Below are 27973 nucleotides of genomic sequence, written 5' to 3'. Positions count from 1 at the left end.
AGGCTCGACAAAGCCTGACAGGGCCTGACAGAGTCTGACAGCGGCCAACAGAGCCCAACAGTACCTGACAGAGCATGAAAAAGCCTGAAAGAGCCCGACAAGATCCGACAGAGTCAAAGAGGGGCCAGAGCTCTTTTGAGAGTTGCTCAGTGCTGGCACTGGCTTCTCCTCGCTTGATGTTTTTGAAGAACACCTTGACCTTGGGTGGCGATCACCATGTGACCTTGACCTAGAACGATAGTTAGGACTCTTCCCTTTGCTTCTTCTTGGAGATGGCAGCAGTGGTGAGTAGGAATGAGAACATGAACAACTTCGTGATCAAGAGTCGGAGTGAGTGCAGGAAGAGCCTGATCATGACTTGCAGTAGGTATACGAACTTCTAGGGTAAGACAGAGCACTACAAGGAGACTCGGACCTTAAATAAACACAACACAGAAAGATAATTACATTATTTCAAAGCAGTCACACTCCCCAGTTTTTTTCCTCTCAGATTTGGTTTGCTTGGTTTTTTTTTTCTCTTCCAGAAAGTATTAAAGTATTTGACAGGAATATATACCTTATATTCTACAAAGCCCTAGGAATACGTACAAAATGTGTGTTTTGCCAGGAGCGATTCCTCCAACAGTTTCTGGTGAGTTCTTAGGGACTGGTGCATTGTCATCTGTGTGTTCTGAAAACAACAGAAGTACAGAAAAGAAAAAATGAATCAGTAAATTCATGAGTGTATATGAACATGAGAATCCCTTTACAGATACAAATGCAAAATTTTATACGTAACATCACACTTCTATTATTTCCACACACCAAAGAGACATTTTGAGAATGCACAAGGAGTAAAATATTTTTCATGTAAGAGTAAAACAAAAAACCTCAACTACTTGGGAAACTTAGACTGAGCCTAAAACACCAAGATCCCTCCAAAAGAATGGTTTTTGTATTTATATTTTATACCACACTGTACTTTAGATAAGGAGGAAAGCTATCAGACGTTTTAGACTAGACCTTAATAAAAACCCCAACTACCTGAGACACTTAGAATAAGCGTATAATGCAAAGATCTCTCAATAATGATGGTTTTTATACTGTACTTTCACAATCTGTTGGCAGTAAAAACATAAAAGCTGCAGATCTAGTTAGGCTGTGTCATGGTGGTTTGGTGCAGGGATCATGCATATTATGGGATGGGCACGCATGGCTGCTCAGGCTCAGGCTCGTCCCTGCAGAGCAGATGGTGTTGGGCAGGATAAAATCTGCTGCTGCATTGTCCGGCTGTTCTGGGCTGTCTCCCAGCTGTGCATGGGGGGAGCCTACCTGGAGCCACGGCAGCAATTCACCTGGCCCATCCCGACCAAGCCAAGAGAAGCCTCCCGCAGGGCACGCTTGTGGGGCACAAGGTGCTGACCAGACGGATGGACAAGGTCTGCCAAAGGGTGTCCCAGTGCCAAGTCGCGCTGCGGGGCAAGAGCTCTTCCCCTGACACTCCGTGTTGGCACAGAACCATTGCCGAGACAGCGCCGGGTCAACAAAACCCCCTATTGTGACCGCAGTGCTGGGGGAGGGGCACTGAGGGCTCTCCCCAATATGCCCATGTCTCTCTGGCACTGGGAGCCCAGCCCTGGGCACAGCACTTCAGGCCTGGCCTCAGCAGCGCTGAGCAGAGGGGAAGGGTCTCCTCCCTCCAGCTGCTGGCAAGGCTTTGCCCGTGCAGCCCAGAGTACCACTGGCTGCCTCCTTGGGCCAAGCCCACCTTGCCGGCTCCTGTTCAACTTGGGGTCCACCAGGAGCTCAGGACCTTTTGTGCCATGCTCTTTGCCAGCAGCTTTGACAAGGTGCTTTGGCTCACAAGTCTGTGTGCACGTGTCCCAGGATGCTTCACACCCATAGCATTGCCAGAGATTTCTCCTCATTTCCTAGGCAAGAACTCACCAGTGCTATCATCCTGCCTGGCTGATTGATAGGAGACACCCACAATGAACCTTCTTTGTTTTCCAGCCAGTAATCCTCACCCACACGCTCTCAACTATATTGCTCCTAACCGTAAGGGCTGCCAAGTCAAACCTCTCCCTTACATACACTGCAACTCCCCCACCTCACCTGCCCTGTCTGTCCCTCTTCAACAGCCTGTTCAGCCTTCCCGAGCACTGATGCTCTCTGACCATTCTGCACCAGGGACAGGAAAGCTTGTGCACACAAGTTCCAGCTTCACAAGAGAGCACAGTCACCTGAAGTATGACATAAATATGGTATTGGCATGGAAGCGTAAGCAATTGCTTACAAAAGCTACATATTTGTCTTCAGTCTGGTGACACACAAAAGTTGACAGCACATAAGTTTCTGGTAAGAATCTCTCCAAGCACTTCACTTTCTTCCTGGACATTCCAAAGGCACCTGAGTCACATTTGGACAGGGACGGCCATAGCCCACTCCATAAGGCTCTGCAAACAAAACATTGCTCTTGCCTGTGGCACATGCCAGCTGAATCCTGGAGGTCTAGTTTGGGGACTTGACGAGCCACCATTGACATATGATAGAGTAGTAAATGCTTCTTTTTGAGAAGTAGCCAGAGATGCTGAGGCCACCCACTCCAACATCAGACACCAAATTGGGTATTCAGCTCCTCCCAGTTTACATTGCTATATTGCAGCTTTTGTATTTAGTTTTGATATTGTTAGGTCAGCTGCTGCTCCACATTATCTAATTGTTCATTTTCGAGTGCTCTCCTGTTACATCCTCTGACAGATGACATTCTGTAACCAGGTATATCAATATTCCCACATGTAATTTGCATAGTTTCTAGCTGATCCATGGTGGTTCACTTATTCTAACTTCTGCCTTCTGCATTATGGGGTGATGTATCTGTCTCTGTGTTTGTGTGGCGTGTGTTACATCAGAAGCATTGACCCAGCCAGGTCACTGCATCTCTTTCTCTTCTCCCTCTGCTGTCACCATGACTATACCAGATGTCTGATGTGCTTTCTGACATCATGGACCCTCTGGTCCTGCCTCCCTCCTGCTGTTCAATCCTTTTCCTGCAAGAGAAGTGACAACCAGTCAGTGCCCCCTCTGGGGCACCTGGACCTTCCAGAGCTGGAGGGCTGGTGGGAACTGTCACCATCAGCCAAGGCTCTGTGTGAAGTCTTCTCCTGGCACAGCAACAGCTCTGGCTGTGCCTGGTGAGCACCACGCTGCCCCAAGGAGAACAGCAACACTGGCAGTGACTCCTGGGCAATGTCCAGCTGGGCAGAGATGATTTGAGGGCAGGTTGGCAGCAGACCCTGAGGCTGTGCCAGGGGTGGCCACATCTGGCTCCTCCCGGCAGCATTTTGGAAAGTCCCTTCCCAGATGTGAGCGCCAGGCCAAGGGCACATGGCAGAAAGATCCCCCACCCACAAGGGTCCCAGCCCCCAACTGGCCTCTGTCCCCAAAATACACAGACTTGTAAACAGGCTCTGCCTCCACCTGAATTATTTCAGTTTTAAGAAAAAGAAACCAAACTAAAGTGTACTTCTGGATGAGGCTGGACCAGGTTCGGGATCAGTACCAGGGGTGCTGCAGGAGCAGGTGTATCCCAGCATGGACAGGCCGGGGGGACCTGTCCACCCCCACCAGGGCCCAGTTCAGCAGCCCTGGGCCTGAGGGCTCAGCCCAGGGACAGCCCCACAACCAGGGTCAGAGCGGTTCATGCTGCTGCCCCGAGGGTCACCAGCCCCAGGCAGCCCTGATCCAGAGTGCAGGCGTCTGAGCTGGGCTGAGCTGGAAGGGGCTGGAAAACAGCTCATCAGGAGGAGGCAATGGAAGAAGGTGCTGCGTGTGTGACACCGGGAATGAACCGACACCCTCAGTTTGGTATCTGGACCCGTGCTGGGCTTGTACATGGACTAAGCCCCAGCTCAGAGCACAAATTTCTCCTGCTCTCTCCTCCCTGGTGCGGCCCGAGCGCACGACTGCCCTGCCTGCTCCTGCCTTGGGGCTTGGGGAACCCGGGTGAAAAGAAAAGACAAACTCGTGTGGTTACAGGATCTCTTAAGTGTCCTGGGATTGCTTTGCTAATCACTCTGTAATGTTTCCTGGGATATAAACACGATATCTGCCCAGAGAGGCAAATAAGTCCATGAACCAACTTTCCTATTAAGGTTTCTTTCTTACAAAAACACAAACTTCCATTTTCTCATTGGCAACATACTGAAAGATGGAAGCTGAAACAGCATCTGCCTCTTGTGAAAACAACAGATGGTTCCACTCAGTCGATCCTTAGGTGCTTCTTCCACAGGAAAGCTGTCCATTAATCTAATCTTTGGTGTACAGGCAGGGCCTTGCTGATGTTTCTGTGTAGGCAGCAAGTGTGTGGATGTCAGGCTTTCTGCAGATTTGTAACTGAGTTTTCCCGTTTCTCTTAATAAGGAAAATCTTGCTGTGTACTCCTGAAGTCTCCCATAAGCTGGTGGGTTTAGAGAAGGACGGGGAGCTCCAGTGAGCTCAGGGAGGACCAGGCAGCATCACAGGCAAAGCAGACTGGAATTCGACTTGGTCAACATTAATGGAATTTATGGACAGGTGAAACAGGAACCTCTTCCCCATCTTTGGGTGGATCACCGTGCACCCTGAACCGATACAGGCAGGTGTAGTCCGGGTGGCCCCAGTTGCTCAGCACTTGCAGCCTGATGTAATTCACAACCCCAGGGAGCTCGTTCTGCAATGACAAGAAGAAAGGAGTCGCCTTCTCCTCTCTGGCACGTGAGCGCTGACAGAAGTGCCACAGCAACGGCCTTGTTCAACAGTTTCCTTCCTGCTGCCCCACGGGGGCTTTTGACCTGTCATGGTCAAGATGTTCCCTCATTGGGCCATGAGAACAGCAAAGGAAGAAGCAGCTACCAGATGCCTCAGCAAATACACTGGAAAGTTCTCGCCTGCTTTGGGCCACAGGCTTCCACAGTCAGAAGATCCAGTGCTGGGGTCAGTATAATGTCTCATTGCCTTCTCTAGAAAGCAACGGAAACAGAATGGCCTCCCTAACACTGGTCATTTCCTGCACCAACAGAATCCTCAGGAAGCCCAGTATTTCTGGTCTTCAACTGGCAAAACAGCAGCCGTGCATCCTACCAGATGTGGCCACTTGTGTGCACTTGGGGTCTAGACAGTCAAGCTGATTCCAGCTTCAACTGTGGCGCTTCTAGGCCCTGAAGATCAAATCCAAAATGAAAGAGAAGACCAGCAGCCCAGGCATCCGCCACCAGGAAGTTGAAGCAGAAGAAAGGCCAGCGTGGCACACACTCGAGGACAGGGCTGCCTGTAGCCCTTTGGCAGGGAAGCCTCTACCCATTCAACCGCATTTCTCCTCCCTCTTTGTCCCCATACCTTCAGCTGGAAGGTCTAAAGGACTGGGATTCAGTGCCGCCAGGAAAGTGAACTGTCCCAGGAACATTCCCTGCTCCTCATGTTCTTCCTTGAAGCCCTACAGAAAGATGGGGTGGAGAAAACAAGAGCGTCTTGTGCACCATGGAAGACGGAACTTCAGTCGGTGAAGTACGGGGTTATTTCAGCTATGTAGTCCAAGGATGATGAGGGCAAGGAAAAGACCTGAAGCTACAGGTGGGCAGCACGCCACACTTGCCTACTCAACGAGTCCAAGCTGGCAGTCAGAAAAGGAGCAGACACTCCCAGCGAGAGGGAGGTAACCTGAGGATCGCAAATACCACTGGGGTTGGAAGCCAAAAAGGTTTAGGAGCATGCACTGTGCCAGCTCCTTTTCCTTGTGGCTCCAGGAGTAGCATCTTGCCCCAGAAGCCTTTTTTTGAGTGGTACATTGAATAAAAGAGGAACACAATGTGAAGGAAGCAACATCAAGGAGCCTGTTTCTTCTGAGAGACAGGAGGAAGCTTAAGCCACCAAAATCTTTGACCCATCTTCATCCCCTGCTTTGAAATGCTGTGCAACCCCAAGCCCCCCACTCTAGAGAAGTCACTTACGTAGACAGCAAAGTCCTTTGGAGCTCCAGAGATACTTTCTCCACGGAACGCTGTCCCAGAGACATGGTCCATGGTGACGGCTCTGGGAATGACCGGCATGGACAGCTTGATGAACACGTGTCCTTGACTTCCTGGGAAGGGCCAGCAGTTGCCAGGATGATTTTCTGGCTGCAAGGACAAGAAACACTCAGCAAGGAGACACAGGAGGAGAGCAGGTCCATGCAAGAATGAGGCAGGAGAAGAAGCTTTGAGGAGCAAAGATGGGGGAAGGCAACTCTGAGCAGCATGTGTAGTTCATTCTCCTGACATTTGTTTTACTGCTTCTTGGTGTTCCTACCTGCAGAATCAGCTCAGGGGTCCTCATGTAATCCATTCTCGGCAGGGAATATAGGAAAAACTTTGCTTTGCCAGTCTGGAGGGATGGAGAAGTTCTGTAAACAACGACGGCAGCCCCTGGAAATTAAAACATGAGCATGATCACCAGGCAGAGTCAGGAGGAATATTACACTGTTGACTTGGAAAAGGCTTCTCAGTTGTCATCCATGTCCTACAGTGGATTCCCCTTTGTCTTGATGGCACAACCCCTCTGGAACACATAGCAAGGAGTCATCAAACTGTTGTATTTGGCTGTTGAAATAGGCAAGACTGTGAACCAGCCTTTCTGTTCTTCCCATGGGGTCTTGCTCTGTCAGTGGGGGTACTTTTAGGGCACGAGGTGAAACTTGACTTCTCGCCCCTTCTCTCCTACCCCAGGCATGTTCCAATGCCCATCTTGCCAATCTGGACACGAAGCGCTTTGGAACTGGTTTGTATGTACAATGTCACGGCACCTGCTGATTTGAGGGCATAATCAGGCATCGGGACCTGCATTTCTTCCAGCTTGTCCAGGGCTTGAATGATGATCTCCTGAACAGCCTGGGAAGGAACACAAAGGAGAGCCTGTTAGAAGGAAAAGGAATGGGGCAAGCAGCTCCCCATGCAAGGCCAGCCAAGGTGAATCGGGACAAGGCCCATCTCAGATGGAAGGAACACCCAAATTATCTGGAAGCGTCTCAAGTTTGCTCTGCTGTGATTAATGGGATCAGAAAGGGGGGGCTGCTCACTCCAGTGCTCTGAATGCTGGAGCTGCGGGAAGGGGCTTTTCCTGTGAAAAGGCCCCAGGCCAGACAGCACAGACAGACAAGCTTCCTGGGCATAAGAATGGATGGGCTTAACTCTGGACCTCTCAGATTATTCTTTCTTTCCAGAACTTCCTTGAGGAGGACCCAAGATGTGGATGCAGAGGAAGGTATGACTCAGACAGCTGTCATGCCTATCAGGGCTCTCTCTTCCCCATAAGGAAGTGTGGAGCAACAGGAAAAGGAAGCGTGGCCATGACAGCGCTTGTTCCAGCAGCACCAGCCTGTTGTGCAAGAGCTGGGGAAGAGCCTGCAGGCACACAGTAATTCTGACTGGTGACACTGGGTGACCACAGGACAGCAATTACCTGGCGTGCCAGTTGCTGGCATTGTCTTTCTTTCTTCAGTGGACACTGGCACTGTGTGACTGTTTCGCTTCGGAAGGCTCTTCTGCTCAGTCTCATGGTCCACCTCATTAGAAAGAAAGTGGGACAGTTTCATGAGATGTAACTTCCTCATCAGGAACATCATACCTTCAGCCAGTTCATCTGGAGAAAGAGCCATCTGAGAAGCATGTCCCACCAAGCCAACTCCATCACACGGGAAGGATAACACACACGGGACACCGAATCCCAGGGTCCTCCAAACATGTTCTAGGCACTTTCACAAGTGGTGCTGAAGAGCCCACTGTCCCCCAAAACAAGCGGAAAACCACAGCCAAGTTTTTGGAATTGCAACTAGAAACAGAGAGAGAAACCACTCAAGACTGTATTAAATGAAGGTACCACTCAAGGCCGCCTGAAAGATCAGTGTCCAGCCTCAAGACGAGTGTCCAGCCCCAACCCACCCCAACCCTGAGATGACACTGAGATCCTGCAGACACCCAGGAGAGTAACTGGGCTGGACCAGGCTATGAAGACTGGGCTGCTCTAATCCTACCCAGGAGATCAATCCTGCCTGAAGCCCAGTCACCTTGCCGTACCAGCGGGATGAAAATCGATCCCAAAGAGAAATGCTGCAGAAACAGCATCTGCCCCTGACTTCCAACGTTATGAAAGGACAGCCAAGATTTCTTGGGACCTCATTCCTGACTGGAACTTGCCCAGCTGACAGCTGGCCTGTGCATGAGTTGAACATGAATGCAGCACACACTGGTTCTGGATACCAGTGTCTGCACAAAGCACCTCTGGCCAGTAATGGTACAGATGGGGCAGCAGCTGCCCCTGGGACTCAGCTTGAACCACAGCTGGTAGCAGACCCTGTGCTGGACCATCTCTGTGGCTGCCAGCCCACGCCAGACATGAAATCGAATGTCACTGCAGTGAGGCGCTGATTGACCCCCCCCTGCCGTCAAGTCTACAGCACATCCATACATGAATCTAAAAGCTCAGCTGCCCAGGTTACACAGTTACAGAGTGAACTACACTGACCAGGTGTCGCTTTCTCCAGGTCTTTCAGCATTTCCTTTGGAACTTGAGATATCTTCCCAGGAGCATTCTGCAGACATTTGCTGGTGCTCGCAGTGGCCCCACACCAGGCCTGGAGCTGTCGGGAGAAAGGACTCCCTGGAGCTCCTCCAGCTCTAAACTCAACCCCAGCATGCCTCTGGCTTGGCAGTGGCACTGGGAGCAGCGCAGGATGAAGCAGCTGGCAAAGAGCTTCGCAAAGCAGAGCCACCCGTGGCACTCTCCTCAAGGAGCGGATGGACAAATATGGGGCCTCTCAGGGCCTTCTGAGCAGGAGGCCTCTCACACACACAAAAGGAAACCCACACTGGAGTGGGAGCATGTAGCACCAGAGGAAAAAGTGATCATTCACAATTCTTGTAGAGAAGAGCCTGCTGGCCACTGCGAGGTGGAACTGTCCCAACAAAATGTTAACAAATAACAAACCAAATGTTAACAAATGCAAAAGGTCAGTAGCAAATGAAGACTGAACACTTATCTCTGGGATTCTCCCCATGCTCAGGAACAAGATTCCACCAAGTGACTTCGTCACCATGAACTGCAGGAACCAGACAGGGAATCAAACACAGGCAAGGAGTTTCCAGGGCATGTTGTGATCTACTTCTTAGTCACCTGCAGTGACTGGAAGGGAGTGGGGCAATGACACAGGACACATACAAAGGTGTAGGTTCCCACAGATAAAAGGAACATGGGTGACCTTTTTGCCAAGACCTAGCAGCTCTTTTGGTAAAGGAATATTCATGACTTATCTGCGCAACACCCCTAAGGCACAAAAAGCTCTTGGAAGTCCTTAAGATGATGTTTGGTAAAACTGCACGTGAATAACCTATTAAAAGATAAGTGTTTATTCCCTCAAGCCGAAAAACAATGACAATTTACCTCTGAGATGCACCAAAGGCTCATAACCAGGATACAGCCAAGAAGCTCGATGAACGCTGACAATGCTATACCCTGGAATCGAACACAGAGAAGTTTCAACACTCACAGAGGAAGGAAGAAACTGGAGCAAAAAGCAATCGTCCGTGCTTCTCATGGACAAGACCCTGTGAAAGGCTGCACCAGCGCTAGCCCTGCATGTTCCTGCAGGTTGGGGACCTGCAGTTCATCCGAGGGGAGCAGGGCTGCAGGATGAGAGCAGAAATGTTCCTGTTTTCCCAAGTGGACATTTCCTGAGCATGCCCCTCCAGATATCGCCGAGGCTGAAAGCCAGGATACAGCCAGGGAGTCTGATTCCGATGACAACACCTGCAAAGCAGAACTGGTGGGCCAGAGCATGGGAGAGGTGCAGCCTCCTCCTGCCGCACTGCCCTGCGGAGATGTTGAAGGGGCAGCTCCCTGCAGTGCAGCCTCAGCAAGTGGATGGGCATCTGCAGCACACTAGGAATCCTTTCTGGCTGCATTGAGAGATGTGGTGTGAGAGTGCTGGTCCAGCTCAGGTGTCCTTTGAGACCAGAGCCACACTTCCATGGTGGCTTTCCAGGGAAAAGGGTCTGAGACTGTCCTGTCCCCAGGTGGAGAACCCATACATACCACTTGGGAAGCACCTCCCTGTGCCAGCAGGTAGGGGTGTCTGAGTTGGACAGGCCTGGGCAGGGCTGTGGGACTCCCAACAGGAGGAAAGACACTTCTTGCCCTTACCATGTCTCTGAGTCCTTTTCCTTCCACCATCACCACTGGCTTGAGCAGAGCAGGGAACCTGGAGATGCTGAGGTCAGACACCAGCCCTGCAGAGGTAACACTGGTGCCCACCTCCTGTTCCTGGGGTGTTTGTTGTCCCATGCTGATGGGACTGGGGAGGCACAGGCCTGTCCACAGCCGTGCACAGGCACTGAGGACCAGGAGATGCCTCAGCTGCTCCCCTGGCAAAAACACCCACAACCAAAACGGGGTGTGAGACACGGGCTTTTACTGCAGGGTGCCCAGCACTTGCAAACAGTGAACCCAGACTCAGGGAAACAAGGTGGGTCTCCTGGGGGCTTTCCAAAGCTGTGCTCTACTTGGAGTGGGACAGCAGTGCTGAGGGTTGAGGTCTCATCATGTCCATCCTCAGGTAGGTCCTTGGGAGCAGCAGGAGCAACCACAGATCTGGGGCGTGGTCATGATCCTGCTTTGTTGCAGAGAACAGCCCCAGCCCCCAAAAACAGATTGTTCAAGTCCCAAAATGCCAGGTAACGGGCTCTTTCTGCTCGGGTGTGCTGCCCCTCATGCACACTGAGAACCTGTGACTCATCTCCCCAAGGAGGAGGAGGCAAACCTCTGCCAGGTGCCCAAGTAAGGGAGGAATTTTACAACTGTGGGAGGGCAGAGCTGCCAGCAAGGTGGCACGGGAGAGGCACTGGGCTCTTCTTCCCAGTCCCCACTTGGGGCACACTGAGTTTGTACGTCAGTGTTCCTATTGCCCGTAGGCCCCCACCAGCCTGTGTTCAGAAAATAATGCTCTCCCCTTCTTCTTTGCTTCACGTTTATACTTCATTTCTCTGAGATGCAGGACTGGAGCTTGCCCCAGTGGGAGTTTTCCAGGGGACTGAGGCTGTTTGCAGTACACATGCATGTCACCAATCACCATGGGGGTCTTGCACTGGGAATGCAGCTCTCCCATGGGGGCTGGCAGCAGGAAGGCCCCAGGGTGCTTGGCAGAGGCATGTGTGAGCCTGGGCTCCCCCATTGTCCCCCCAGGGTCACCCCATGGGTGGAGGAGCTCCCAGCAGGGAACAGGGCAATGCTGAAGCGGGAGAGGATGTTTGTCACGGCCATCTCCTCACATCTTCTACTCTAGGGTCAGACTCTGTTGTTTGCAGCAGTACTGAGTTGCAGCAGCTCCTCACAGGGAGCCAATGCTCCTGCCAGCCCACAGCAGAGGAGCCTTTCAGAAAAGAACCATAGGGGGGTGGAGACCCAGTTTGAACTCCAAGTCCTGCCCAAGCGTGCCACCCTTCTCCCCACCTGGCACTTGTGTGAGAGGTTTCTCTGTCCATGGGTTTTGGAGTAGGTGAAAGCCCCAGCCAAGGGAGAGGGATCCTGGCCCAGCTCCCAGCAGAGGTGGGACACAAAACATCCTCTGTCATGGAAATGTGACCACATGAGCATTCTCCCAGATGAGCCCTTCTCCAGGCCAGGGGGCTGGATCACAGCTTTGGGCTGCAGCTCATGTTTCCTGGGGATACTTTCTCCAACATCCTGGCCTTCCAATAGTGCTGGAGGAAAGGTGCCCCCATCCCACCTGCTGCCACCCCTCCTGTACCTGCATACAAGTACTGCCCTGACACAAACCCATGCTGACACCCTGGTGAGGCAGCAGAAGCTGGAGGTGAGCAGGACGAGGGGGTCCCAGGGCTGCTGTGGGGCCTTACAGCCCCTGCTCAGGAAGAAAGCAGCTCTGTGGCTGTGACAAGAATGCTCGTTGTCTGTGATGGCCCAAGGCTGCAGGAGCAGCCCATGGAGACTGAGGCCCTGGCAGAGCCAGAGGAGAGGGTATCCCAGCCCTGTGTCCCAGAAAGTGGCTCTGCACCCCATGCTGGGGCACTAGGGAGCAGAGCTGCCTCCTGACCATTGTGGGAAGAGGTTTGTGGGCCGTGATCCCCTCTGGGGTCATCTGGAATTTAAGGGAACTGTGACCACCTTACAGTTCACTCCCATGGGGTCACAGCCCAAGACTCACCCTGACACGGCAGCTCTGTCATGGTCACTGCACTGTGGGACCAGGATGGCCCAGGCAGGATCTGGGGGAAAGAGTAGCTGGGAGATCTTGGAGTCAAGAAATGGGCACTGAGGTGCATCATGGGACCTATTAGAGAGACATTTTGGCTAGAAACTGCCTATGGCAAGCAGGATGGAGACATCTGTATCAGCAGAATTATTCACCAGGGACTATGGGCTCTGGCAGCCTCACAGCCTGACCCCAAGCCTGCCATCACTGAGACATGCCCGTTCCCCACCACTATGTCTTAGTTCTCTGCTCCTCCTAATCAAACTCAGGAAGATTTCATGACACTTGGGCAGAGATGGACTGGCTCCGGGTCAAAGGCTCCTGAGATTTTTAATAAAAACAAATACGATGCACAGGGTAAAAGCGGGAAAAAAAAAAAACAAAAAAAAAAAAAAAAAAACAAGGAAAATCTGGGCTGTTTATGCTGACCATGGGCAAAGGTAGATGGTTCCCTGGTGATCATGGGTCTCCCAGCTGCACAGACCTCTCCTCCCTCCTGGCTGCACCCAGCTGCACAACAGGGATGGGCTCTCCTGGCCGGGGGCTCAGGGATTGCTGTGCACCCAGCTCTGTTGCAGCTCTGTCCTCATGAGGATGTGCCAGAGAGTCCTCTTCAACATCATCATAGCCCATGCTCTCCAGGGTCAAAGACGAGGTGTCTCCTTCGGCTCCAGGGACCTCGGCATTTCTCTGGGAGCACAGGCTGCCCCCTACAAGCAGCAAGGCAGGACATTGCAGTTTGTCCCCTGTGGTCTGTGCATCGCCTTCCTCCCTGCTCCTCGCCATATTCAGCTCTTTCTCCCACCCTTCAGTCCCTCCACTGAGAACTCTGGGGGCAGGTTCCCCCTTCCCAGGAGTTTTAGGTCTCAGCACAGCAGCAACTATGGTGGCAGGGATGGCACCCCAGGAACCAGCAGCGCTAAATTTCTCTCTTACCTCTGGGTGCATCCCTGGGTCCTGCTTCCTCCTCTGGCACCCTGGGCATTTCCCAAGCTCCCTGCCTAGGGGCAACGTCCTCCCTAGGGTCAGAAACCTCCCTGGCATCATCATAGCCATCTGCTGGGTCATCCCCGGGCAGAACAATAACATCTGAAAGGAGAGGGGAGCTGGTGACAGTGAGAAGATACATCCTGCAGAACAGAGAACAAGAGAATGCACAGGGACACAGGACTGAGACACTGGTGTTGGCAGCACCACAAGAGACGCTCAAGTGCTCCCCATCTCTGACAATGACACTTAGTGACAACTCTGTCCATCTCCTGTCTGCAGGGAGATCAACCCCTTCCTGCTCCATTACCTGGTGCTGATCTCAGACCATGCTCCTCCTCATGGTGCCCAGGGTAGAGCTGCAGCTGGGTCAGGGGCTGCTCTGAAAGGGACTGCTCTGAAGAGGAGCCTGGAGAGATATGCAGCGGGTGTTACGGAGCAAGCCCACTGATCTGGCTTGTGGTCAGCATTGCTGGGGAAGGGGGACCCACAGAGCTGGGGCTGCATGGGGAGGAGCTCTTGGAATTCATCCTGCTTCCCTGGGACAAGCCCTGTCTCAGAGGTGCTCCCAGAGCTACCCCAGGACCACTCTTCCCTCACTCCTCAGGCATCACGTTGGGTTCAGGGGCAGGAAGAGAGGGGCTGTCCAGCTGTGATGGGCAAAGCTGGTTGGGAAGAAGCTCCTTTCCCAAGCCCAGGACTTGGGTGCTCTACCCACAGACCACACAGCCCCAGCACCACAGGGACCACGGGCTGGAGGCATCAGGGGATCAGCCCTGGGTTGGGGCCAGGGCAAAGGGTCCTGCAGATGTGCCTCCAGGAAGGACCCACACCCACCTGAGCGACCAAACCTCTTCTGCTTCTCCCACACTGGGCTGTAACCGATCTCCTCATACACAGCCTCGGGGAAGAGCTCCTGGGCTTTCCTGGAGCCTGGGGACAGAGGCAGGGCTGGCACAGGGACAGACAGAGGGGCAGTGGGACCCCACTGTGCTCCCCTAAACCCATTCCTTGGCCCATCCCAGGACTGCTCCAACAGTACAGCCACACTGTGCTGTCCCAGAATGGCTGCCATATCCCCAGTGGGGGCCACATTGCTGTGGAGATTACCTGGGGCAGCATCACCCTTGCATCATCCCTTCAGAGACAACACTCATGCCCCTCTGGCCCCTGGGTCATGCCCCCTATGTCTGATCCCAGAGCAGCTCCCATGTTTTCTCTACACCTGGAACTGACCCCTGTCTGTCCCATGAGCCCACAGCATGGCCTCTGCCCTGCCAGGGGTTGAGTAGGGCTGGGCAGAGGGTCATTCGGGGAGTCTGACATGGGGATGGACCCTGCTGCCCTGTGCTCCTCCCGTCTTCTCCCTTGTCCCAGAGCTCCCTCCATTACTACCCAGAGCACTGCCAGTCTTGGCCATCTCCCCAAAGCTAACATTTCCCCCAGTCTAACATCTCTCCCAGGCTAACATCTACCCCTGTCCTGCTCTGCCATTTCTCTCCTTGCCCCATCTCTTGCTCCCATCACCTCTGGGCTCTCTCCACCCCTTGCTGCTGGTGCCCTGTAGCCAGACAGTCAATGTGGAGGTGTGTGGGACAAGTGGCAGCACACAGTCTCATCCCCTCAGCTCTGCCTGTGCCCCTACAGACACCCACAGCCCTTCCAGGAGGCATCACTCCTGGGACCTCCGTGGAAGGACCCACCTCTGTGCCCAGCCCTGGCACTGAGCACTTGCCCAGCCAGAAGGGCCAGGAGCAGGCAGAGAAGAGCCCCCAGGATGATGCAGATGATGACGGGCACTGAGACTCTCCCGCTGGCAGTGGGACGGCCCCGAGGGGGATCTGCATAGGCAAGAACATGGAAGGGGCAGCATCAGTCCTGACCCCCATCACACAAGGCAGCAGGGGGTAGATGGCCCCAGAGGGGCGTGATGGAGAAGCTTTAACCCTGCTGAGGGAATTACAACCCTCCCCAGCCTCCTCACAACCACTCCAGTGCCTCCTTCTGGGAGTTTCACACTCCAGCAAGGAGCCCCTTCCATCTACCTGTGGGTCAGGGCCTGGCACCAGAGATACCCAGCTCTGGGGGGAGGACAAGTTACCTGCTCCTGGTGGGGATGCTGCTGTCCTGGGTGTAGCTGCAGAGGAGGAAAAGGAAAGCTCGGCTGAGAGGGTGGGAGTGCACGTACCAGGGACCCTCCTCTCCAGCACACCATATGTGTGTCTGTAGGTATCCCTGATACATCCCACCCAAATTTCCCCTCCTGTAGTGCTATAAAGAGAGGCAAGGACAGGGCCCAGGGCCTCTGCTCTGGGTGGCAGGCAGGATGGCACAGGCAGCCCAGGGGATGGTCCTGGAGCTGCAGGTGTCCTCGGGCAGTGGCCCAAGGACACCCAGTTCCACCAAGGCTGCACCCAGCTCGGCACCAGGCTGCCACAGGAACCACAGGAACATTCTTGGTCTCGGCAGGTCAAGGGCCGTGCCAGGACCAAGCGGGTGAAAGGCCTTCCCCAGCTCCCTTCCAATACCCAAGCAAGGGGTCCCAGCCCCCCGCTCACCTGAGCAGCGCACAGCAGCATCTTCCTTATGCCGGCAAGCACGTCCGTCCCCAGGCCGGGCCCAGCAGTCCTGCAGAGACAACTCCGTCCCCTGGCACTCCACCCGCTCCAGCCAGATGGGGCCTTGGCCCACCCCAAAAGCAGCCTCATGCAGGGCAGACACCGCAGGGCCACAGCCCAGCTGCCTGCATGCCACCTGGGCATCCTGCATGTCCCAGGAGTCATCGCACACTGTCCCCCAGGAGCCACGATGCCAGAGCTCCACTCTGCCCGAGCAGCCATCCTCACCTCCCATGGCACGGATCTTCTCCCTGTCTGGAAAGGGCAAAGAGCTCCCATGGCACTCAGACAGCAGAGCCCTGCCAGGCAAGAGGAGCACACGGAGGAGGGAGGAGCAGCTCCCTACCTGTGCAGCTGCTGGAGTTGGGGCACGGGGTCAAAGGCTCTGGAGGCATTTCTGGGCGTCCTCCTGAAAAAGGAAACACTGTGGTGAACGGGTTGCCTCAGGGCATTGTGCAGAAGAGAGTGGTGCTGAGTTCTGCTTGTGCCTCTGTGTGCTATCTTGGTCACAGAGCAGCAGGAGGGTGCCCATGGAGGGGAGGTTCCTCTGAAGCCTATCTGGTCTCTTCAGGAGATGTCTCTGCCTCCCCTGGGAACTGCTGGGTGGCAACTGTTGCTGGACATGTGGGGCTCTGAGAGCTGTGGTCACATTTGTGCCACGGGCAGCAGAGGAATCTGACGTGGAAAGGAAAAGCCCCTCCAAGCTCTTTCCCTGAATTTGGCAGTGCCCAGAGGGGAGCAGAACCTGGGGTGACACCAGTGCCCACGTGTCTCAGAGTTACCATTGCAGGTGATGTGGGTCTCTTCTTGCAGGTTATCACATGACCGTGGGTCCCAGGGAGCAGAGGGACACTGCCAGAAGGAGCTGGTTCTCTCCCCACACTGCACATAATCCAGCCAGGCAGGGCCAGACACCCTGCCATAGGGCAGGCCTGTTTCCAGGGATCCTCCATCCCCGCAGCCCAGCTCTTTGCACGCCAGTGACACCGTGTCAGGAGTCATCGAGCTAGAGCAAACACTCCCCCATGTCCCATTGTAGAAAACCTGGAGGCGCCCGGAGCAGCCATCACTGTTCTCCAGCCTCAGGGCCACGAACTCTGGAAGGAAAGAGACAGCAAGAGGAACAGGCTGGTCTGGGCTGTGGGAGCCAGGACACCTCTGCACTCCCCAGGCCCCCAGCCAGGCAGGGCAGGGCCAGCAAGTCCCCCTTGCACCCAGTGCAGAGAGAAGTCCCTGATGGACACAGCCCCTGCTCTCCCCGCTCACCCTGGGGGACAGCTGAGCTCCCCAGGGACCCCAGTGAACTGAGGGCACCCATGAATGGGTGTCCATAGGCCAGGCTCAGGCAGGGACCCAGCCAGGGACAGCCTTGGCCATGCCTGGCTTTCCCTGCATCCTGGCCTCCCCGGGAACCATCCCAGCACAGCTCCCAGCACAGACCTGAGCAGATGACGCCCGCGTCCTCTTTGTGCCCGCAGTCGTGCTGCCCCCAGGGCCTGGCAGCGCAGTCCCAGAGAGCAGTTTCAGCCCCGGAGCAGTTCACGCCATCCAGCCAGATCTGCCCGGAGCCTTCCCCAAACCAAGCGGAGCCGGCCGCCTCCACCGCCCCTCCGCAGCCCAGCTGGTGGCACACAACAGTGGCATCAGACAGGTCCCAGCCATCGTCACAGACGGTCCCCCAGCTGCCCTGGTAGTAGATCTCCACTCTTCCTGCACAGCGCCTGGGCTGGTTCACCAGCCGGACCCGCCGGCTCCCTGCAGTGGCAAGAAACCCCAGTTGTTGTAAGGGGGTGGCTGCTCCCCCACCTCATCCTCTGGGGACCCATGCAGCACTGCTTACCCCAGCAAATGACTCCCACGTCCTCCACAACCGCTCCCAGCAGGGCACTCCCGGGCAGGGAGGTGTTGCAGAGGGTCAGGCTGGCCTCGTGCCCTGCGCACCGGACCCCTCGCAGCCCCACGGGGCCCATCCCTCGCTCAGACTTTGGGGGGTTGTAGGCTTTTTCTGCCTCTCCACACCGCAGCTGCCGGCACACCACGCTGGCCTCCCGCACGTCCCACTGGTCGTCCAGGACTCTGCCCCATGTCCCGCGCTGGAAGATCTCCACTCGCCCGTCACACCGGCTCCCGCCGCCCACCAGCCGCAGGGATGCAGAGTCGGCTGGGCCTGGGGAGAGCAGAGGAGCCACAGCCATCAGTGGCACCGGGCAGCACAGCAGCCTTCAGGGAGGAGGGCAAGGGGGGTTGTCCGACCAAACAGGACAAGATTGAGCCCTTTGCTGACAAGAAGTGAGGGCAAAGCCCAGACCCTTTCTGCAGCTCACACCCAGGTCTGCTGCTGCTGGGGGCACCTGGGCAGCTCCTGCCTGGGTGGTGGGATGAGGCTCAGCAGGGCTCTCTGTGGGGATGGGATGCGGTTGTCTGCAGCTGCAGGGATGGAGAAGAGAGCTGCAGCCCTGTGCTGGGCTCATCCCACAGAGCCCAGGCCTGGCAGTGGTGCCGCAGCCTAAGCCACTGCCCTGGGGCAGACGCCTGCCTCTGTTGACACCTCAGCTCTCCCAGAGCAGCGTGGTCAGTCTGAGCAGGGAAGGCCCTCCACGCCACTCCTGGGGAAGCCAGGGCTCCTCCAGGGAGAAATTCAGCCTGGTGCTGCCATGGGACTGCTGCTTTGGGTGGACATGTCTCACAAAAAGGGCAAATGGAGCTAATGCATCATTTTCCCAGCACTCACCTGAGCAAATGACAGCAGCAGCATTGCCGTGAGAGCATGGTGAGGCCCCCAAGGTTACTGCTGGGCACTGTCCCAGGTGGGCTTCAGTCCCATCGCAGTGGAAGGACTCTCTCCAGATGAGGCCAGTCTCTCTCCCAAAATGCTCTCCTCCAGGAATGGACTCAGCAAACCCACAGTTGAGCTGACGACACAGAACGTGGGCATCCAAGAGATCCCAGCGGGAGGCACAGAGGGTCCCCCAGGTCCCCAGAACCTGGACCTCCACCCTCCCTGCACACGCTGTGCTGCCGTTCACCAGCCTGAACCCTGTGTACTCTGGGGACAGAGGAGGAGAGAGGGTGGGTTGGTGCTTTTGTACTCTTGGTAGCTGGCAGAAAGCCCAGAAGGACACCATGTCTTTCTTCTGGTTCTTCACACTTTTCATGCTGCAGACGGTCCTACAATCCCTCCTGCCCTAACTCCTGGCCACATGGTCCTTGCTCTGTTCCCCAGCCACACTGTTCAACACCCCACCCTGAGTCCTTACGTGTGCAGGTGACAGCAGCGCTGTTCATCTGGGTGCAGGCCTGGTCCCTGGGGGACCCCTTGGGGCAGGAGGACAGGAGGGACTCATTCCCCACACACTGCAGCTCTCCACCCCACATGGGACCAGCCCCTTCTCCAAAGTGACCTCCTCCAGCCGTAGGCAGGGCCATGCCGCACTGCAGCTCCCTGCAGACCACGTCAGCGGCTTTGGGGCCAAAGTGTAAATCACAAACTGTTTTCCACTGGTCCTCGTCATGGATCTCCACACGTCCTGAGCAGTGGCTCTTCCCGTCCACCAGACGGACAAATCCTGGAAAAAAAAAGAATAAAAACAACAAAAAACTGGGAGTTCCCAGAGCTGTCAGGCAGTTATGTGCCCACATCCCGCATCACCTCCAAGCATGCTGTGGCCAAACTGCCCATTGCACATCCCAGAGGAAGCTGTTGGGGAGTGCTGGTGACACAAACACTTCCAAGACCCCTGCACCCCTTCCCTACACCATCTGAGCTCTCAAGGTATGTGTCTGCCGAACACTCAGCCACAGGTACTGCTCAGGCAAAGTGTTCCCACACAAGGTTCTCTGCGCTGCCTGGCACTGCCCACCCAGCACTGCAGCAGTGTGAGCAGTTGGGGTCCAGGAGAACTGGCCCAGGTGATGACAACTGATGCAGCCTGCTCAGCCCCTGCACACCCTGGAGCCAGGCAGGACCATCATCACCTCGGTGCAACCAGTAGCACACTCTGATCCCATGGTGTTCCTGGAGTGTTGGGGGGTTCCTTTTAGGTGGGGGAAGTCCCAGAGCACAGAAATGGAGCAGCTGTTATCACAGCTGGTGCCTGCCCAGACCCCTCCCATTCCTGCTTGAGTGGGGTGTTCTCAGCCAGGGACATCGTGCTCTGTCTGCCCAGAGGTGCACAGGTCCCAGACCAATGGCCAGGCATGGGGCAGGACACCTGCATGTGTCCTCACACTGCCTCAGAGCGTGACAGCAGGGAGAGATGAGAGTCAGTAAGTGCTGGCAAAGACCCTGTTTAATGGGTCAGTGTGAGGAGCTGCGGGCAGGCAGGAGGGGCTGGTCAGCACTGCCTGCATGGCGTCCTGTCCTTGCAGCGCTCACACAGCTTTCCCCAGGGACATCCCAGTACCAGCCTGTGCATGTGGTGATGCAGGAGAAGCAGACAGAATCAAGCAACTGCCAAGCTCCTTAAGCCTCACGGTGCAGGACCACACAGCCAAACCCTGGGGATGGGCAGTGAGAGGCTGTTTGCTGCCTGCTCCACTTCCCAGGGCCCAGCACTCGTGCTCTCTGAAAAGTCCCTCCAGGGCTGTCAAGCTACATATGTCTCTGAGGGGGAACAACCCAGCCTGACCAGACAGCTCATTCTCTTCCACCAAGGTGTGGGGTACTGGGCAAGTCCCCTCGTGGTGTTTCCAGCATGGGGATCCTCAGCCTTGTTGGCTCGGAACTGGAAGAATGGGTGGGGACTAGTGGAGATCAGTGAACACCCCAGGGCAAGGATGGAGGATTCAGGTGCAGCCCAAGACACTGAGGCAGAGCTAAGACACTGAGGCAGGGTTAATTCACCCTGGGGTAGGCACCCTCTGGGCTTTCCCCAGGGACTGGGGACATGAGCAATGACAATACAACTAAGCAGTTCGACTAGCATCAGTGGGACGTGCTTTGGCTTATGCTTATTGCTCTCTAAGGGCACAGCCAGGTCCCTTCCCCCATCCCAGCCCCAAAGCAGGGAACAGGCTGACCCCTTACCTGAACACATCACTGCAGTGTCATAAATGTGATCACAGCTATAGTTACCCAATCCTCCGAGTGTGCAGTCAGACAAGGCAGATTCGGTGCCATTACAGTCAACACCATCAATCCAAATGGGACCAGATCCTGGCCCATAATAGCCATCCTGGTCAACTCCAACAGCAGATCCACAGCCCAGTTGCTTACAAACCACTGCAGCATCTTCCATGCCCCAGTTGTCATCGCACACGGTTCCCCACTGTCCCTGGCGTTTCACCTCCACTCTCCCAGCACAGTGCCTGCCACCATCCGCCAGCCTCAACTCCACAGCACCTTCGAAAACTGACACAGCAGCAGTCAGAACAGCATCAAGCACTAGCACTGTGGGTGTCAGGGTGGGAGCCCATCCACCCCCAGTCTGTCTCCAGGGCGGTACAGAGGTCCCTTCTGCCCGCATGAGCTGTGCAATGGCTGGGGGTGACCAGCTACAGCAGTGCTGGGTCATTTGTGTCCCCACAGCCTTCAGCACTTCCTTCTACCCTAACAGCCCCTTCGACTGGCTCCTGGCCCAGGCCCACCTAGAGCATCCACTCCTCCCCAGCCAGAACCCTGGGAAGAGGCCTGTATGGGTTTCCCAAGCACACACTGGTGCTTGTCGCCAGGACCCCCAGCTCCCCTGGGGCACAGTTTGCCCTGGGCACCTCACAGCTCATCATCTCAGGCATTTGTGTATCTCCCATATAGCAACATGATGATCCCAGAGAGCCCTCCCAGCCCATGATCCCACTTGGTCCTGGGGCATCAGCCCAGCCACGTCCTTGTAAATCATCCCCCAGGAAAGTCACCCCTTTGCCAGCCTGTGGGAAGTGATGCTCCAGTTCCCTTATCTCCACAAGCACAAACCGTCCCCTGCTCAGGTGGGGGCTCACCCCAGTGTTCAACACCCCACCCTGAGTCCTTACGTGTGCAGGTGATGGCAGCGCTGTTCATCTGGGTGCAGGCCTGGTCCCTGGGGGACCCCTTGGGGCAGGAGGACAGGAGGGACTCATTCCCCACACACTGCAGCTCTCCACCCCACATGGGACCAGCCCCTTCTCCAAAGTGACCTCCTCCAGCCGTAGGCAGGGCCACGCCGCACTGCAGCTCCCTGCAGACCACGTCAGCGGCTTTGGGGCCAAAGTGTGAATCACAAACAGTTTTCCACTGGTCCTCGTCATGGATCTCCACACGTCCTGAGCAGCGGCTCTTCCCGTCCACCAGACGGACAAATCCTGGAAAAAAAAAGAATAAAAACAACAAAAATCTGGGAGTTCCCAGAGCTGTCAGGCAGTTATGTGCCCACATCCCGCATCACCTCCAAGCATGCTGTGGCCAAACTGCCCATTGCACATCCCAGAGGAAGCTGTTGGGGAGTGCTGGTGACACAAACACTTCCAAGACCCCTGCACCCCTTCCCTACACCATCTGAGCTCTCAAGGTATGTGTCTGCCGAACACTCAGCCACAGGTACTGCTCAGGCAAAGTGTTCCCACACAAGGTTCTCTGCGCTGCCTGGCACTGCCCACCCAGCACTGCAGCAGTGTGAGCAGTTGGGGTCCAGGAGAACTGGCCCAGGTGATGACAACTGATGCAGCCTGCTCAGCCCCTGCACACCCTGGAGCCAGGCAGGACCATCATCACCTCGGTGCAACCAGTAGCACACTCTGATCCCATGGTGTTCCTGGAGTGTTGGGGGGTTCCTTTTAGGTGGGGGAAGTCCCAGAGCACAGAAATGGAGCAGCTGTTATCACAGCTGGTGCCTGCCCAGACCCCTCCCATTCCTGCTTGAGTGGGGTGTTCTCAGCCAGGGACATCGTGCTCTGTCTGCCCAGAGGTGCACAGGTCCCAGACCAATGGCCAGGCATGGGGAGCAGGACACCTGCATGTCCCCCTGCCCCTAACACTGCCTCAGAGGGTCAGTAAGTGCTGGCAAAGACCCTGTTTAATGGGTCAGTGTGAGGAGCTGCGGGCAGGCAGGAGGGGCTGGTCAGCACTGCCTGCATGGTGTCCTGTCCTTGCAGCACTCACACAGCTTTCCCCAGCGATCGGTTACACCAGCAGTTATAGTCCCAGCTCACAGTGTGGTTGGTCACACTGAGCCCTGCTCCAGCATATTTAAAGCTCCCTGAGAGCACAGCCCAGTCTTTTCCCCCAGCACAGTCCCAAAGTGGGGAAAATGCTGACCCATTACCTGAACATGTCACTCCAGCATCCTCAGTGTGACTACAATCGTGATTTCCCCATCCTTTGTGTTTGCAGTCAGACAAGGTAGATTCGGTACCACTACAGCCGACATCATCCATCCAAATGGGGCCAGATCCTGGCCCAAATTTGCCAAACCAGTGAGCTCCAACAGGAGATCCACAGCCCAGCTGCTTACAAACCACTGCAGCATCGTTCATGCCCCAGTAGTCATCACACACGGTCCCCCACTGTGCCTGGTGTTTCACCTCCACTCTCCCAGCACAGCGCCCGCCACCATCCGCCAGCCTCACCTCCACGGCACCTTCAAACACCAACAAGGGATGAGTCAGGAGTGTCGAGTCCCAGTGCTGGAGGTCTGGGGAACCTCCTGCCTGGGCCAAGTCTGTCCCCAGTGCAGTGTGAGGGTCCCTTTTGTCCCCACAGCTCTGCAAGGCTGGGGTGCCCTCCAGCACTGCTGGGTCATTCTCCACCCCACCACACGAAGCACGTCTTCCCACCCCAACAGCCGCCTGCCCGGCACCCAAGCCCACCCGCACACTCCCCAGCTCTGCACTGGGCACCCACTCCTCTGCAGCCTCGCACACCCACAACAGCCCCATGTACCCAGGCCAGCAGCTTCCCATGCAAACTGCATGCCCTGGCACCATCCAAACCCACCCCCAGGGCTTTCTCTGTTCCCACTGAGACCATCCAGAGGATCCTCCCACCCACATCCCCTCCTCTGTCCTGGCATCAGCCCAGCCCCTGCACTGAGCCAGGCCCCTCACAAAGAACATCTCTCTACTGAATGTCCCTGTCCTCTTCTCTCTGTGGGGCACAAACTACCCTCGTGGGGTCAAGTCTCCCCTGGCACAAGGAGTGGTGAGCAGCACACAAACCTTCTGGGGCACCCCACTGGCTGGCACTGCCCAGGGTATCTCTGAGTGCTGCCATCACCAGTGAGGCCTGCTCCAGAGGCAGAGTGTTGGGGAATAGGGGGTCCAAAAAGGGTACCCCAGGACAGGGGGTTTTTCAGCCCAGCTGGGCACAGACTGCCCTAAACACTGGAGCCCTTGAAAAAGAGATACTCTCTCCCACCCAGATGGGCACAGAGAAAGGCACAGATTCCACGGATTTGAGTACCTTCTGTTCCTTGTCTCAGTAATGCCTGCAAAAAAACCCCATTCCCAGACAGGTCGTCATGACCACGCTTGTACCCACTGGCCCTGGGTGGTGGGACAAAGGAGTCAACACTTACCCTGGCACAGCTGTACCCAGAAGAGCAGCCACAGTGTCTGAGGGGACAGGAGTCTCTCTGTGCCCATCCCGAGCCTCCTGCCCTGATGGCACATCCCTCTGTGCCGTGCTCCCTGCCACAGCTCCAGAGACTCGTGGGAACAATGATGATGGGAGGGCAATATATGTCTGTAGATGCCAGCCCAGCTACAGGAGGAGCCAATCAAAGCAGCGACACCTTTTTAGACATTATCGGGAGCTATCTCCCCTCTGACACAGCCCGGTCCTCCAATGAACTTCTCCAGCACCATTTATGACCATATATGAGGGACGGCTCCGCTGCAGGTGTCACATCACTGTGGTGGTGGAGCATCACAGGACAGGACCAGCTGTATTGGGGGAAACAGATTTTTCACTCCTTGAGCACTGTGGAATGGACCAGGAGCACCGAGCACGTCCTGTGACAGGCACATCCAAGAGCCCAACGTGTGAGTGTCCAACCATTCTTGTGCCATAAGACCCAGGGGGCTGGGACTGCACTGGGGCTGTGTCAGGAAGGGAAGGAAGCAGCCCCTGTCCCTGCGACAGAGCCCACTGTGCTGGGAGCAGCAGCTGGGAAAGGGCCTTAGCCCAGGGCAGAGCCCCATCCCAGGAGCGCTGTCTCACCCACCGCTCCATGGAGAGCCCATGGAAGGTCCCTCACAGGAGCTGGAGCTGGGACACATCCCTGTCCTGGCAGCAGACGTGCAGCCCAGAGGCTCAGACGTGTTCCTGACTGTCAGCGTGTCACCGAGGGGCCGTTATTCCCCACGGGTGGATCAGAGCTGCAGCCTGCAGGTGCACAAACCACAGCCCCCGCGCTCCCCCCGTGGCACCCGGGCAGGAAGTCTGTGGTTTCCTCCTGGCGCCGTGCCCGGCACATCCCTGTGGTGCCCCCGAGACACCCCCAGCCTGACGGCTGCAGCCAGGGCTGCAGGGGCTGCTCCTTCAGCCTTGCAGACATGGGGCCGGGCAGCTCCTGTACCTCCTGGGGACCCTGTGACAGCACATGGACGGTCTGCACTGAGCTCCATGGCAGACAGAGGTAGAAGTTAATGTGGGGTGGGGAGGATGCTGGGAGTTCATGGAAGGAGAAATCTTCACAGTCCTTGACACAGTAAGTCTCTGGCTATGAGGCAATGCAGCTGCAGTTCCTGGAGGGATCTCCTGAAGCTGGCACATCCTGCAGGAGACAGGATCTGGCAGGATGGTATTCTCAGTTTCTTGGCTGTGGAGGAGGATGGACAGAGCCCTCCTCCTCAGGAGGGTTTGCATCTTGGAGTTACAATCTGACTTTGACTTCTTGAGAGGTTTCTTCAACTTCCCATCACCATCTGATGTCCATGGACCCCACATCAAACCCACCAGAGGGGTCGTTAAAGTGCCTTGTGCTGCTGCTGTGCTGCTGAGCTGGGCTGGGCTCCTGGGACAGAGGGAGCTCATGGCAAGCGGCAGCGCTGCAGAGAGACAGCTCTGCCCAGGAGAAGCTCCTCTGCAAAGTGCAGCAGGACTGAGGTTTCTGCCTGGGCATCTCAGGGAGACGAGCAAGGCAAAGAGAGCTCTAAGAAGTCCCTGAGGAAATTTTGTCATTAATTGCCCTCAGCTGGGCTCAGTACCATTCCAATACACTTTGGCATTTACTTCTGGCTTTAAATCCTTGAGAGGTTTTTCAGCCTCGTCTCAGTATCTGATGTTCATGGGCTAAGCACCAAATACAACATGTGGCTCATAAAAGTAGAGAAAGCTCTAATGAGCCCTGTCTCTACTACAATTTCTTCAAGTTTTCAAGACTTGTACAGTTAATTAGAGAGGTTTGGGGGAGTCTAGTTAAAGGTGAGAATTTCTATGAGCATTTAATTTTTTTTAATATTTGGGGATTTTTTTCATTATTTTTCAGTTTATGGATAATGTGGCAGCAAGACATTTTAATTGATATTGATCCAGGATGTCCAGGATGAGGTCTGGACAGACTGGAAGAACAGTCCCTTGAGGTCTGACACTGTATGGACAGCCTTGATCCCCACCTCCCAACACCACTATTTCTGTCATTGGCCACCTGGGACTTACACCACTTTTCCTCACATCAGACTTCTCCACTGAAGTCTGCAGCTGGATGTTAAAGCCCCTTGCACTAATTCCCAGCTGCTCTCCTGAGAGAGCTGGCTGCAAACAGGCACAAAAATATTTTTCTTACTTTTGAACATGCAAAAGTAAGACATGATAGGATTTACCAAAAAGATCAAACACACAGCTCTATGCCAATTCCCAGCTGGCTCCAACGAGCTTCATCTTCCCGAAGGAAGAACTACACAAGAAGTATTTTTGCAGATAGATAGAAAATTCTAAACACGACTAAAAGTCATGGGGAATTTCATCAGGCCAGGGGGAAATAACCAGAATGCAGAGGAGAGTGGTCAATACGCAGACCAGACCCACTTCTAAGGGAGGTCTGCTGCATCCCTGGGGCTGGGTTAAAAATGTGAAGAGAAACCTTCCCACCCTGGTAAGACCCTCAGATTATTATCAGCTGCTGATGTTTCGGGTGGGCAGAGATGTGGTTGCAGTAGGAAATCTGAGGACAATCAAGAGGCATTTCAGGGCCTTGGGATAACTGCTTAAGGGACCAGGAGCACAAGTCGTGTTCTTCCCATCCACTCAGTAAGAGGGTGTCGTGGTTTAACCCGAGCTAGCAATATAATCACAACAGCTGCTTGCTCACTCCCTTTCCCACTCCCCAAATAGGGGAGAGAATCAAAAGAGAAAGGAGTATTGCATCTAGTTCTGGGCTCCTCAGTTTAAGAAGGACAAGGAATTACTGGAGGGAGTCTAGTGGCAGGCTACGAAGATGATTAGGGGCCTAGAGGACCTTTCTTATGAGGAGAGACTGAGAGAACTGGATCTGTTCAGCTTGGAGAAGAGAAGGCTGAGAGGGGATCTCATCAATGTTTATAAATATCTCAAGGGTGGATGTCAAGAGGATGAGCCAGACTCCTTTCAGTGGTGCCCAACAACAGGATGAGAGGCAATGGGCACAGACTGAAGCACAGGAGGTTCCATCTGAATATGAGGAAAAGCTTATTTACTTTGAGGTGCCAGAGCCTGGACCAGGCGGCCCAGGGAGGTTGTGGAGTCTCCTTCTCTGCAGACATTCAAGATCCTCCTGGACCCATTCCCGTACTATCTACTCTAGGTGTACCTGCTTTAGCAGGTGGGTTGGACTAGCTGATATCCAGAGGTCCTTTCCAACCCCAACCATTCTGTGATTCTGTGAGAGGCAGTCACGGCCCCAAGTCTGATAGGATTCAATAAGCTTTCGGACAACACCCTCAGACACGTGGTGTGAGCTGTGGGGTTGTCCTATGCAGGAACATGAGCTGGACTTGATCCTTGTGGGTTCCTTCCAACTCAGAACATTCTATGATTCTGTGATTTCTATGGGGACAGAAAATGTAAAAGGGCAGAGGGAGGCCCTGCCGTTGAGTCACATGGTCCAGAATGGACCCCCTTGCTTTCTGAACTCCTTCTCAGAGAGGAGTCCAGGTGCAGCTGGGTCCAAACGTAGCCCCAGATTTGATCAACAGTTCATGTCTAAGAAACACAGGGAAA

General features: G+C 55.1%; 1 protein-coding gene across 4 annotated transcripts; it reads right to left on the bottom strand.

Annotated features, from left to right (window-relative positions):
- Positions 1-12640: 12640 nt before the first annotated feature.
- LOC102084614 (scavenger receptor cysteine-rich type 1 protein M130-like) lies at positions 12641-26828 on the bottom strand. Of its 4 annotated transcripts, XM_065038205.1 has the most exons (17): positions 24351-26828; positions 23100-23414; positions 21832-22140; positions 20888-21211; positions 19119-19427; positions 18593-18907; positions 17702-18028; positions 17302-17616; positions 16644-16958; positions 16208-16270; positions 15802-16116; positions 15345-15380; positions 14947-15084; positions 14081-14176; positions 13554-13652; positions 13193-13345; positions 12641-12966 (listed from the first exon to the last, which is right to left on the bottom strand). In XM_065038205.1, exons 1-17 carry the CDS (start codon positions 24442-24444, stop codon positions 12716-12718), a joined length of 3774 nt encoding a protein of 1257 aa, XP_064894277.1. In that variant the 5' UTR covers positions 24445-26828; the 3' UTR covers positions 12641-12715. The 4 variants fall into 4 exon arrangements, with proteins under 4 accessions (XP_064894277.1, XP_064894275.1, XP_064894278.1 ...); XM_065038203.1 differs by having other exon boundaries at positions 23100-26828; XM_065038206.1 differs by lacking the exon at positions 13554-13652.
- Between the last annotated feature and the right edge of the window lie 1145 nt (positions 26829-27973).

The sequence above is a fragment of the Columba livia genome, chromosome 21, assembly GCF_036013475.1.
Source record: "Columba livia isolate bColLiv1 breed racing homer chromosome 21, bColLiv1.pat.W.v2, whole genome shotgun sequence".
Taxonomy (NCBI): Eukaryota; Metazoa; Chordata; class Aves; order Columbiformes; family Columbidae; genus Columba; species Columba livia.
Note: the sequence above shows the minus strand (reverse complement) of the source record. Positions and strands in the feature narration are given on the sequence as shown.

What these genes read in the sequence shown, in the direction of transcription:
- LOC102084614 (XM_065038203.1), bottom strand. Translation starts at nt 23,889, where the DNA reads ATGTTCTTTGTGAGGGGCCTGGCTCAGTGCAGGGGCTGGGCTGATGCC. An exon ending in TGCTGGAGTGACATGTTCAG is followed by an intron (nt 22,141 to 23,099) that starts GTAATGGGTCAG and finishes TTTTTTTTCCAG; the next exon opens with GATTTGTCCGTCTGGTGGAC. An exon ending in CAACTCCAGCAGCTGCACAG is followed by an intron (nt 16,117 to 16,207) that starts GTAGGGAGCTGC and finishes TGCCCTTTCCAG; the next exon opens with ACAGGGAGAAGATCCGTGCC.